This window comes from Enhydra lutris, unplaced genomic scaffold, assembly GCF_002288905.1.
Source record: "Enhydra lutris kenyoni isolate GAN:26980312 unplaced genomic scaffold, ASM228890v2 scaffoldscaffold24, whole genome shotgun sequence".
NCBI classification, from domain to species: Eukaryota; Metazoa; Chordata; class Mammalia; order Carnivora; family Mustelidae; genus Enhydra; species Enhydra lutris.
In genome coordinates, this window is record NW_019154108.1 from 15,472,781 (window position 1) to 15,486,478 (window position 13,698).

Genomic DNA, 13,698 nt, shown 5'->3' on the forward strand with positions numbered 1-13,698 from the left:
TTGCTAATGGTCAAGACCTCTCTCTCTCTCTCTCTCTCTCTCTCTCTCTCTTACCCCCATCCTTACCTCCTTTCTTCTCTCTCGCACCCTTTCCTTATTTATCATTTTCTTTCATTCTTTACCATTAGTTACTTTATTTTTTTTTAAAATCATCATTTTTACTATCTCCACATGTCCCTCAAACTTCTTCCAGAAACAGAATCTACCTACAATTACTTTATCTCGGCTGAAGCTATTTGAAACCTTCCTCTTAATTTGCCTTTCTCACATAGCTTCTGTACTGATAAAATTAAAACAAGCAACTCAGAAAACTGATAACATTCTCGATTTAAAAAAATTATAATCCAGGCAATGTAGATAAGGTTAAAGAGAAAGAAAGAAAGAAAAGCCCCCGTGGAAGCAAGCCAGCAATTCATCTGTTTGCATTAATAGGTTCCAGCAATGGCACTACAGGCACGGAAAGCCTGTTCGCCACTGCACTTAGCAAGCACATGAGCTTAAAAATAAACTTTGACAATGTAGATCTCTTTGTCCTTTCAGGAATGGAAAACATTATGTACTTCAAAGCATACTAAGCCTGATTTTAAAACCTAGTTGGGATATTGTTACCGTGGCAATCGGGAGGGTCTTCAGGCAGTCCGTGGAGGCTTCGTGGGCAATAGTGCTCAAGCCACAGACTAGTGAGAGTAAATGACGTTGGCAAATCTTAATATGCTCCTTCACGAGGAAGAAACGTCTGTCTTTTAAGCTCCCTGGAACAACTGGGATCTAGTTCCTCATTTCAATCAGGAAATCTCTTTCTGAACCAAACTGCTAAGACAGAGTATTGGAGTAGCACGTTTCACTGGCGTACAGCAGCATTGGTTCATTTTGGAGTGTTTTTGGACAGGAAATCGATCTACAGGGTAACTTTCACACAAGAAAGGAAACAGTATGGGACGATGGCTTGTTAGTACAAGTGACTCCGTTTTGGATATTACGGACAAGAAACCTTGGTGGAAGAACAGCATTCAAGATCAAAAGCATGATGACTCCTGATGAAAACATCCCCAAATGATGAACCCACAAGCAAAAAGGAACTTCTACTGTAAGTATCTTAGCAAGAATCACGTATCTCATTTGTTTTCAAATTTTCTGGAGTACATGGAGTAGATTTCCAAGCGAGTATTTGATGTAGGGAGTCTTCCTAGACAAGTCTATAATTAAACTCATTGGGTGGTTCCAACAGGGGGTTAGTAACTGGAACTTTTTCCATGACTTTGCAACACTGAAATAAATTGCACGTTCATGTGGGCATGTTTTATATAATAGGCATGTTATATCAGGCTTTTATTGTGTGATGTCTTAATTCTGGCAATGCAAAGTTGATGAACATGAGTATCTACACATTCCATTACATTTGGACTCTGGTCATTTAAACTGTCTTTGCTTTGGTTTCATGTTATAGTTCATCTTGTAATCAATTTTCCACATATAGATTGACACATGTTATTTGCAATTTACTTAGAATATTAGTTATTTTCTCAGTGAATCTTATTTGTTTACTAGGGAAGAGATAGCTCAGAATCTTAGAAATGGGGAAGAAAAACTCTGATAGTTTACACTAAAACCTGGGAATGAAGACTTTTTTTTCTTTTTACATTTCCATATTTATTTGGTGAGTAGTATTGTTTGAAAAAATTGTTTAGATGTCTCTATGTAAGATTTTTCACTCCATTCGAATAGGATTATGATCTTGGAAATGGAAATCAAGTTCATCAGTAGCATAATCCTATGTAAATATTCAACATAGCTAAGTCCATCTTTAGTGCCTGGCAGAGTACATACTTATTAGGAAGTTTTTGAATGTATATATGTTGGTTTTGGGTCATAGGACAAATGTCTTGATTGTACAGTAATCATTTCATATTAGGATTCTATTTTATTAACTTATCCATGAATGTGATTGAATTTTGTTTAACAGAAACTGCATAATAATGAGGTTACATTGCATTACTGTTTCCAATAAGGAATTTCTTTAAAAATGAAATTTCTAATCAATTTCTATTCTTGGTTGTTTTTCTCTTCAAATACAAGGGTTTGTTCAACTCATTGTTTATTTGAAGGGATATAAAGTTTTTGGAGCAATTCAGTATATAAAATATCAGCTGATTTCCAATTAGGATGCAATTTCCAGGTGTTAATTTGTAGCCCTGGAATTGTAATTAGCTAATTTGGAGCCCCCTCTGCTGAAGATTGGTGGGTAAGCCAAGACATTGGCCAAACCCTCAAATGGGGGAGATCATTTTTTAGGTGTAAGGAGCATGAAAATAAACTGAGAGGCAAGTGGATGAAGAGACTCTTGGAGTCAAACCAAGTGTTCCTGGAGTGACAGGAGAGAAGCAGAAAACACGGAGAAAGGCACTGATTGGGAGAGAGCTAGAGAGGTAAGGTAGTTTTATTAGAGCTGCCGTCTCTATCTTCTACCATGCCAGATAATAATGCCATAGATAATTGTTAAACTGAATACATGTCCTTCTGCTATTATAAGTAACAAGAATGCTGTACAGGTGATTTTACCCCATCTTGTTAGAAGTGGTGGTAGAATCCTTTGGGTAGAAACTGACAGGAACTGTAACTAAGCAGCAATTATCATCAAGGTAAAATACTTCGGGGTAATCATATACAGCATTTGGATAAGCTTAAATTATCCCATTAACAGTTCAGTCCTGTCTCCTACTTAGAGGTATATTTTATATATGATTTATACAGACAAATCTGTCAGAATATAATTCTCATTAGAATAAGCCATTCTATAGGAATCATTTCAAAGCTCTCTTAAGAATTAGAAGATTTGTTATCATCCACACTTTTTTCAGGGTAACATCATCTGGATTTATTATGTAGAATTCTGGAACCTCAATCAAGAAATGATGTAACATTAGAGAAGTCCTAAGGCATATGACTATTTGACGAAAGCCAAGTCAGTAATATATGATAGAATGATTACAATTTTGAGGATTATCTTCAAAAGGAAAATGTCAGCTTAGAACCCCTCCACCCTCCAGAAGGATCGGGATATAGTTGCTGATGACAAATGATAACTTGAATTTTTATGGCGTGATATATTTTTTTCTAGTTAGTTGTTTGATATCAGAAAGATCTATACCCAGAACTATGCAAGATTTGCCATACCAAGAGAAATGAGTTCCCTGCCATTGGTGATATGATATAGGAAAGGAGATTCAAAATAGAGGGGAAAGAAAAGTACTTGGAGATTTGGAGTCAGACAATTGTTTCTTGGAATTCCAGACCCCATAATTCCAGTTACTTATAGGCTATGTGACCTGGAGAAAATTACTCAAACGCTAAGTTTCTGATTCTTCATATATAATATGGAATTAACAATTCTTCCTCCTTGGAATTATTACTGTAAAGATTAAATGAGACAATTTGTGCCATGCTTGGCCTATAGTGAGAGTGCGGTAGGATGGCTAACCTACATGAGATCTTGGGGCCATTCTGAAGAAGCAGTTCTGGTCATTCTAGCTGTTTAAAATAATTCCTAAATTCCTTGGTTGTGCTAAATGCTACCCAAAGATAAGGCTCGATGGAACTATCTATTCTTCACTTAGTGAGCTCCTAATATAAGAAAATTGGTAAGCAAAGTCCCTATAAGTGCAATGAAAGAATGAGTAAGGTGCTCAGAATGTACAAATAAAAAATAACAAAGTTTTTAAAAGATGATTTAAACATGTGAGGAGGTAAAATCAATTTGATTGACTGTCTGTAGTCCTCAGTGATTCAGACAGTGGAAACACTGGATTGGCCATCATTAATTAAGTTTCCCTTCCATCCTGTGTCTAATCATCTTAGGGAACCCACCGTAATCAGCAAAATCATTCTCAGCAGAAATGGTGTTTTTGAGAGTTTAAGGACTGAAAATGTTCATCTTCAAGATATTTCCTATGACATCTTTCTATAGTGCCTACAGAAACCAAAGTTTTATGTGGACAGTGTATTTTGATGATTTGATTTATTGTGTTCATTTGTTACAAGTGCAAAGCACTTGGCAGAACCATCATTCTTACACTATGGCTGAAACTGGCTTAAGCAATGTTTCCACATCACAGCTATGAAGTAACAATCTAGCTGTCAGATTTCCTATGTGGAAAGTTACCATGTATTTGGGAGATGTCAGCAGTGGCTATTAAAGAAAATATTATCTTGCATCTATATAGTGCCATTTTATTTTCAAAGGATTTCCACATATATTATTTCATTTGTTCTCATCCTTAAAGCAGAGAGGGATGCTACATTTACTTCATTTGCTGCATAATATGAATAATAAAGCAGAACGAAGCAGAGTAGTCTAGGGAGAATGTTGACTATAGAGAAAAGAGACTTTGCATCTAGCATACTTTGTCTAGTGATTTTATGACAATCACTGATTTTTATCCAGAAATATATAATTCATCTGCTTCTTTCGTGCTTTAATGGGAGCCTTAAACTAAAGCGGTAATTAACACTTAGGTTGCATTGTGTCTTCCACAGAGACCCAACCAACCAGACACACACACGGAGCAGACCTAGTGCAATTAGGTCAACCTCAGTCAAGTGTGCAGAAAAACCTGAGTGTCTGCAATTCCCTGTCTTCTCCACTACCAATATATTCCAGACACTTCAAGAGAGTAAAGGTGTTCATATCTACTCATTTAAACTTTTTATTTTACAAAGGAGTCAAGGCCACAAGTTGTGACCTTGGCAACCTTGCTTGGCTGAAATAATATGGTTCTGGACAATTGGATTTTATACAATTTATATTATTTTATTTATATTATAGATATAATTATTATAATGTTATATAATAATTGTATGTATACCAGTTAATGAGGTGACAGCATCACGTAAAACTCTGCTCCATAGCTTCTCAGAGGCTGGTCAGCTACTACATCTTGCAGGCATAGATTCTGAGACTCAGGGCATAGGTCTATCTGTCGACTCAAGTCTAGTAATCAGAAGTCTTCCTTGGTATGACTGAAGATTTTAGCCAGCAGGAACCACAATTTACAGGTACAAGAGAAAAACAGAAAAACCATATAGCAGTAGAATCCAACTATCTCACAGTCAACCACAAGGTGATTTGGAAATGCAACGTGTTGATTTTTTTTCATATTAGTAGCTTTGTGTGTGCAAGACTCTTTTTACCCAGTTCTTGATTTTCTTTTCATTTGAAAGGCTAACATTGCTACACGTTCTGTTGCAATCGTTTTGGTTGGTGGTATTTCATGAAAATGTAGGCTTAAAGAAGAAATCGTGGAATAGAGAGGGCTTTGATGCATTTGAATGGAATCGAATGAAGCTTAGAGAAGTTCTGCCCTGGTTCTGCATGGGCACTGCTCAGAGAGTATCCCATGATTGTTCCTTCCTCCTGTGAGAGAAATGGCCCCTAAGTTAGACTAAGCGCAGCAGAGCTAGTGGCGATGTGATGACACATCATCACATAGTATGATGCCAAAGGCTTTGGTTTCCCTCATGCTGTTTCCCCCTTTTGAAACCCAAGGTGCAGGGTCAAGGTGGATAGAACAGTCCCGTGCAAAAGGCACTGATTTCTTTTCACACCTTGAGAGTTTAGAGTTCTGAGTAGTGCAGTCCTGAAAAAGTTCTTGCTTCTTTGCCTTAATGTTTTTAAGATTTGATTTATTTTGAGAAAGGTGTAGGATTCTCACTCCTTCAGGGTGAGATAATCTGCTCACTGAACACTGCTTTTTGTTTGAGATATACATATATATATATATATATATATATATATATTTAAGTTATTTAAAAATCCACATGAAGTAAAAATCCACTAATGTTTGTGTGCATAGTTCTGTGAGTTTTGACAAATGTGTAGTCTTGTAACTAGCACTATAATCAAGATAAAGAACAGTTCTTTCACCCCCAAAATATTCTCTCATGATGCCGCTTTCCTATGGAAACTCCCTCATATCTAGGTCCTGGGACCACTTACCTGTTTTTTGTTTCTATGGTTTTGCCTCTTCCAGAATGTCATAGAAGTGAAATCAGAGAGCTTGCAACCTTTTCTGTCTGGTTTCTCTCACTTAGTAAAATGCATCTGTGGTTCCTCCCTGTCGTCATGTCTATCGATCCTTTGTTTCCCTTTATTGCTGAGCAGTATTTTATTGTACCAGAGTGTGTTGATTTATTCAACCCATGAAGAACACTCGGGCAGTTTTTGGTGATTCTGAACAACGTTGCTCTACATATAATTTGCTTTAAACATGGGTTTCTGTGTAAATCTAAGTTTTCATTTCTCTAGGGTAGATGAATACCTACGTGTGGGATTGCAGGTCGTATAGTAAATGGAAACTTCCGGAGTGATTTTACCATTTTGCCATCCTACCAGAGATTTGTAGTCACTCAACCTTCCTGCCTGCCCTTGATATTGTCATTTTATTCGTTCATTTATTTTTATTTCTTGACCATTCTAATAAGTGGATCTAGTAAGATACAATGGCACTGCATTGTGGTGTAAGACATTGAGCATCTTTTCTTTTCTTTTTTTTTTTTTAAAAAGATTTCATTTATTTATTTATTTATTTGACGAGAGAGACAGACAGCGAGAGAGGGATCACAAGCAGACAGAGTGGGAGAAGGAGAAGCAGGCTCTCCATGGAGCAGGGAGCCTGATCTGATCCCATGACCCTGGGATCATGACTTGAGCTGGAGGCAGACGTTTAACCGACTGACCACCCCAGCGCCCCCATCTTTTCTTTTTTTAAAAAATATTTTATTTACTTATTTAAGAGAGAGAGAGAGAGCATGCAAGGGTGGGAGGAGGGACAAAGGGAAAAGGAGAAGCAGACTCACTGCTGACCATGAAGCCTGATGTGGGGCTTGATCCCAGAACCCTGGGATTATGACCTGAGCCAAACGCAGGTGCCTAACTGACTGAGCCACCCAGGTGCCCCAGGCATCTTTTCATCTGCCTGTTTCTTATTTGAACATCCTGTTTGGTGAAATGTGTTCAAATCTTTTGTCTATTTTTTTTTTTTTTTACTGGATCTTTGTTTTCTTATTGTTGGTTTTGAGAGTCCTTTTAAAATTAGGGGTATAAACTCTTTGTTGGATTTGTGATTTGAAGGTATTTTCTACTCTCTGCTCTTCATTTTCTTAACCATATCTTACAAAGAAAAAGGTTTTAGTTATGATGAGATACAACTGATCCATTTTTTTTCTCTTATGGACCAAGTTTTTCATATTGTAGCTAACGATGTTTTTTCTAACCCAACTCCCAACCATTTTCTCTGGTATTTTCTTTTTTCAGAAGATTGTAATTTTATGTTTTACATTTAGGCCCATGACCCACTTTGAGTTAATATATTTTATAAAGTAAGAGGTGTAGGTGAAGGGATGTATCTTTTGCATGTGAATGTCTAATTGTTTCAGCACCATTCCTGGAAAAGATGATCTTTTTTTTTTTTAAGATTTTATTTATTTATTTGAGAGAGAGTATAAGAGAGAGCATGAGAGGGGAGAAGGTCAGAGGGAGAAGCAGAGTCCCTGCGGAGCTGGTAGCCCAATGCGGGACTCGATCCGGGGACTCTAGGATCATGACCTGAGCTGAAGGCAGTGGCTTAATCAGCTGAGCTACCCAGGTGCCCTGAAAAGACTATCTTTTAACCTTAGAATTGCATTTGTACTTGTATTAAAAGTCAGTTCACTACAGTTTTGTAAGTTTATTTCTGGACTCTATTTTGTCCCATTAATTTATGTGTGTATACTTTCACTAATAACATACAGTTTTGATTAGCATGGCTTCACAGTAGGTCATGAAATCACGTAGTGTGAGTTCCTCTAAATTTGTTCTTCCTCAAAGTTGATTTTTCTATATTCTTTGTTTTTCCATATAAAATTTAAAATCAGCTGGGATGACATCTACAAAAATCCTGCTGGCATTTTGATTGGGATAGGGTTGACTTTCTAGATAAATTTGGGGAAATTTGACTTCTTACTAATATTTGAGTCGTCTAATCCATTTCTTTTGTTCTGCTTCATTTCTAGCCTCACTTTTATAGTTTTCCTCATGTAGTCTCTGACCATTTTTTCTCAGATTTATATGTGGGTATTTCACTTTTTTGGACCTCTTGTAAATGATACTTTCAAAAATTTCTGTTTCTACTTTTTAGTGTTAATATGTAGATATATGTTATTTCATGGACAAAGAGCTATTATATGTATATGCAGATATGTGTAGAGAAAACCTATAAACCAACATGAATATACCTAACAACCAAGTAGAAAAAGGCCAAACACACACAAGGAAAAGAAAATATAAAGTAAATACAAGTGATTTTTTAAATATAGAGTGAAATTCAATTTCATATGCAGGAAGAGAAGGGGAAAACATTGGGAAATCGTATGGGAAATATTTTGATATCTATGTTATCAAAGGTGTGGGAAAACAGATGCTTTTGTAAATTACCAGTGACAGAATTGATGCAAACTTTATGGAAGATACTTTTGAATGTATATGAATATTACTGATGTACATAATCCCAGAGCTAAAAATTCTGCTTTTAGTTCATTCTATGGATACATAGACAGATGACATCAGATATCTAAGGGTATTTACTGTGACATTTCTTAATACCAGAACATTAGAAATAATGTAAATGTCCATTATTGTGGATGTGGTGAAATAAATTATTGTATGTGCACATTGTTGTATGGTTGTGGGAAAAAGAATAAAGCAATATGATATACACTCAGAGGGAATGTCTCAACAAGACCATAATGTAACTTTATCATTAGAATATAGCCCTCATAACTAAACTGAATGCTCCACAGTGCAGATTTTTTTTTTTGCCCTTTAATTCACTGTTGTACCTAGAATAATCTCAGTACATAGTAGACCCAGTAAATACTTATTAAACGAATTAAGTGAATTTATTAAGAAGAAGGAAGCAAGATGCATGGTATTTTAAGTTTGAGGTGTCAAAAATCTAGGAGGTGGAAGATGCCCATTAGGTCATTGGAAATATGATTCGCAAGTTGGAGATAAAAATTCAGAATTGTTAGTTAAATCCATAGATGAAGCTGTGAACAATGTGGAGAGGTAAGTGTATTGAGAAGGGGCTGGGCATTTCCAAAGAGATGGCATCGATATATAATGGGCAGGGGTGCGCCTGGGTGGCTCAGTGGGTTAAGCCTCCACCTTCAGCTCAGGTCATGGTCTCAGGGTCCTGGGATCGAGCCCCGCATAGGGCTCTGTGCTCAGCAGGGAGCCTGCTTCCCCGTCTCTATGCCTGTCTCTCTGCCTCCTTGTGATCTCTCTCTCTCTCTCTCTCTCTGTCAAATAAATAAAAAAAATCTTTTAAATATTTAAATATATATATATATACATGTATATATGCATATATATGTATATACATGTATATATATATATTTAAAAGATTTTTTGTATATATTTTATTTTATATATATATATTTATTATATATATATATATATATAAAATGGTCAGATGGAGAAAGAAGAGCCAGAGAGGAAGCTGATACCGGGCCACACCAGCAGTGAGAATCTAGAGGAAAATGGTATGTGGAGCCAAAAGAGGGACTTATAAGAGAATGGGCAACTGTATCAAATGCCATAACTAATGTAAAGATAAAGACCCTAAAAAAGGCTGAAGTGTGTTCTTTGGAGTTGGTGGTCAAGAGAGTAACTGCAATGGTGTGCTGACAGCTGGAGGCTGTAAGAGCTTGAGGAACCTAGGAAGTGAGAAGTGGTATGGATATTAAGGCAGTAAAGTAAGAGGAAAGTGAAACGCTAAAAGTTATACCAGTGTTTTAGATGTTCAGCCATAGCAGAAAGGAAGGAGAAAGAGAGAGGCAAAGTATCTAATAGGAAAGTTTATGTCTTAGTTGCCAGAAAATTTAGCTCAATTTTTATGTTCATAGTAGGGAGCCAGAAAGAGGAAGAGATCCATCTAATAAAATGATGGATGGGTTGAGGTTCTGGACGCACAGAGACAATACAATCTAGCTTTCTGAAATAAATGGTTTGATAAACATGTTGGCCAACAGTGAGTAGTGGAAATAAAGCTGTTTACCCATGGTGGCAGAAGATTTTTATGTGTATGGGGAGTGGTGTTCCAAGTCTAGGCATGATGTATATAAAAGATAAATTGTACACTTAGGACTCATGGGACATAGTTATAATAGAAATTTGATTTTTGTCTTCCACAGTCTTTTTAGGAATGTCCATTGAGGCTAGTTAGTCCTCCCAGTTCTTGAGAGAACAAGTAGAGCCTGACTTCTTAGGTAAAAATGTGCCTAGGATCCCAGGAGGAGGAGGAAATATGCTGGTTATTGCTATAGAGCTCTAACCTTTTGAGTAGATGGGACAAGAGAGACATTCCCAACAGGAAAAAAGTGCATGAGAAGCAAGTATTTGTTTCACAGCATAATATACTTTTTCTTTATAGTACACATGATAATTATGTAAGTTCATTTGTAGGAATATTCTTCATTTAATGTTTCTGTTGGGTACTGGGTACCTAGGGGATTTTTAAAAAGAGGTCTGTGGGGGTGCCTTGATGGCTCAGTTGGTTAATCATCCTACTCTTGATTTGGGCTCAGGTCATGATCTCAGGGATGTGGGACTGAGCCCCACATCAGGCTCCCTGCTCAGTGTGGAGTCTGTTTGTCCCTCTCCCTCTGCGCTTCCTCTACCCCACTGCACTTTCTCTCTCCCTCCCACATAAATAAATAAGTAAAATCATAAAAAAAAAAGAGGTCTGCATGGGAAAACACAGAAAAGAGCAATAAGTCATCTGATGGTTCTGCTAACGGGAGAAACTCGAAGCAGTCAACAATAATTACTGAAAAGCATGGCAGGCCAATTTGAGAAGATCCACTGAAACTGGGAGGGATTTTGCCCAAGCCAGTAGCAGTTACATCCAAGAAGCTCACGGTAAGATCTAAAGTGTGTAGAGCAGAGGTCTAGACCCAGGGGTGAACTCTCAAAATCAATAAATCAGGGCTCCCTTACAGAACTGATTGACTTGTAAGTCAGTAAGATTGACTTATTACTGAAAACTTATAAGGCTATATTCTAGTGAGAAATTGATATTATGGTCTTGTTGAGACATTCTACATGAATGTATATTATAGTGCTTTATTCTTTTTCCCACAACCAGACAAAGTGTTTCACACCTTGAAACACTTCTTTTAAAAAATAAAGCACTTTATCTATTTGTTCAATGAATAACCATGGAAAGCCTCAAATGTATTGTTACTTATAGAATTGCAGTTAAATAAGGATTGAAAAGGAGAGAATATAATATGTAATGAGTATATGCTCTGATAATATCTGTATAGTATAATTATTAAAAATAGGTGGGGGTATGTTTATAGCAGCAATGGCCACAGTTGCCAAACTGTGGAAAGAACCAAGATGCCCTTCAACGGATGAATGGATAAGGAAGATGTGGTCCATATACACTATGGAGTATTATGCCTCCATCAGAAAGGATGAATACCCAACTTTTGTAGCAACATGGACAGGACTGGAAGAGATTATGCTGAGTGAAATAAGTCAAGCAGAGAGAGTCAGTTATCATGGTTTCGCTTATTTGTGGAACATAACAAATAACATGGAGGACATGGGGAGGTGGTGAGAGAAAGGAGTTGAGGGAAATTGGAAGGGGAGGTGAACCATGAGAGACTATGGACTTTGAAAAACAATCTGAGGGTTTTGAAGGGGCGGGGGGTGGGAGGTTGGGGGAGCCTGGTGGTGGGTATTAGGGAGGGCACATATTGCATGGAGCACTGGGTGTGATGCATAAACAATGAATTCTGTTACACTGAAAAGAAATCTAAAAAAAATAGGTGGGTGGCACCTGTGTGGCAGAGTCAGTTGAGTATCTACTCTTGGTCATGATCTCAGGGTCATGAGATCAAGCCAGGCTGGAGTCTTAGCACAGGGTCTGCTTGAGATTCTCTCTCCCTCTCCTTCTGCCCCTCCTGCTTGTGCTCTTTTTCTCTTTCTCTCTCAAATAAATACATAAATCTTTAAAAAGATAGGTGGATGTTGGGGATGGCATATACTAAACAAAAATTTTCAATGTATTCAGTAATCATATTATTGGTAATATTAGTATTGCTATTTGGACATTATTCTGCATACAACATGAATAAAACAAATGAGTAATTATACTATATTCTAACTGTATCATCCCTTGTGACCTTGAGAACCAGGTTTCTTGATATGGAAAAAAAAGGGGTATAGAGGAAATATATAAGTTAAGTAAAAACTTTTAGTACTGAATTTGAACTGGGAATATCATTATTAACTCATAAGGTATTTAAAAATATATATATATATATAAATACACACATGTAGTGTATAGACTGTATATATGTGATTAAGAACATACGTAACAGGGTAGGTATGTAATACATTATGTATGATGTAACATATAGGTATACGTGTATTTCCCAACCATGTCCATTGGAAAAACCCAGAAAAAATTACTAAGTCCCCAGTAGCAATGAGAATCTTTAACCCCAAAACTGTGGTCTTCCTATACCATTTTCCTACTAAAAGAAGTCAAGACATTTTTGAGAAATGTGCGACTCCAAGTGTGAGTCAAGAAATGTAGGAGATGCACATGGAACTATCTTGTCATATCATATAATGAAGAAGTTCTCAGGACTCATAAGGCTATGTCACTGGTTCATGACACAGACCCAATCTTAAGAAGCTGCTATTAGCTAAAAATGGAAGCAGGATAATAATTGCAACGAACTGAAATCCATCCAATGTTTAAATCCTTGAGGTCATGATGATAAGGAAGTAACTAACTGGAGATTCAGGGAAGGCCTCTTTAAAAGTGTGAGGGAAGCTGAAATTGAGGGCTAAGTGGGAAACAGTTGATGAAGACAACAAGGAAACGTACAGGTGAACAGCCAGTGGGTGGAAAGAACTCAGTCCTATGGGGCTGGAAGACAGTGAGTGAAAGGGTGAGAGGTTGAACATGACGTTGGAGAAATACTCGGGGCTAATCACTAAGGAACATGTAGTCATGCTACATGTTCTTTGATCTTTGATCTTTCCTCAGAAATGTGATAGAAAGTTATTGAAAAGTTGTATGCAGGGAAGGGAATTGATCGAATTTGCTGCTATGGGGCCCATGGACTGGAGGAGTCCAGAGCAAAGTGGGAGAGAGAGGGAGAGTTAGGGACCACTGCAAGGAAGAGATGAAGCTGGCTAGCTCTGGGAAGCCCTCTGGAACGCAATTCTCCATCAACATGAGAAAAGCAGTCTAAGAGAGACCTGTTGCCCTTTGGAGTAACTTGAAAATCTTCTATGTGCTCAGGATATGATAAAACCAGCCCTTTTATTCCCATTCCACTTTATCAGTAACAGGATGTAGCATACATTTCTCCTACAGAACCTGGACTCCATGTAAACCATGTAAGGTTTATATTTATAACAGAAAATTAGGAGGCCCAGTTCTGTCTAGTCGAGTGATATCACTTTGCTTTTAAAGCCTTCCGAATTAAAAAAATCGTTTATTTTCAGTGTGTTTTTACCTTTTTTGAAACAAAGTATAGACCTTCCAAAAGATGGGTTGCAATTAGAGACTGTTTCTTCCTGAGTTCATATAAAGACAAACAAACAAAAGAAATTTCCATGTAAAAAGGAGCTATGTC

The 13,698-nt window shown here is 37.1% G+C and overlaps 1 protein-coding gene across 1 annotated transcript in view; it reads left to right on the top strand.

The window, feature by feature from the left end:
* The first annotated feature begins 685 nt into the window (after positions 1–685).
* LOC111150823 (potassium two pore domain channel subfamily K member 2) overlaps positions 686–13,698 on the top strand; it is a 211,822-nt gene continuing 198,809 nt past the window's right edge. The window contains exon 1 of the mRNA XM_022508441.1: positions 686–1,087. Within this exon, the coding sequence (XP_022364149.1) occupies positions 1,054–1,087 (34 nt within the window). The 5' untranslated portion in view covers positions 686–1,053. The remainder of the gene's footprint in view (positions 1,088–13,698) is intronic.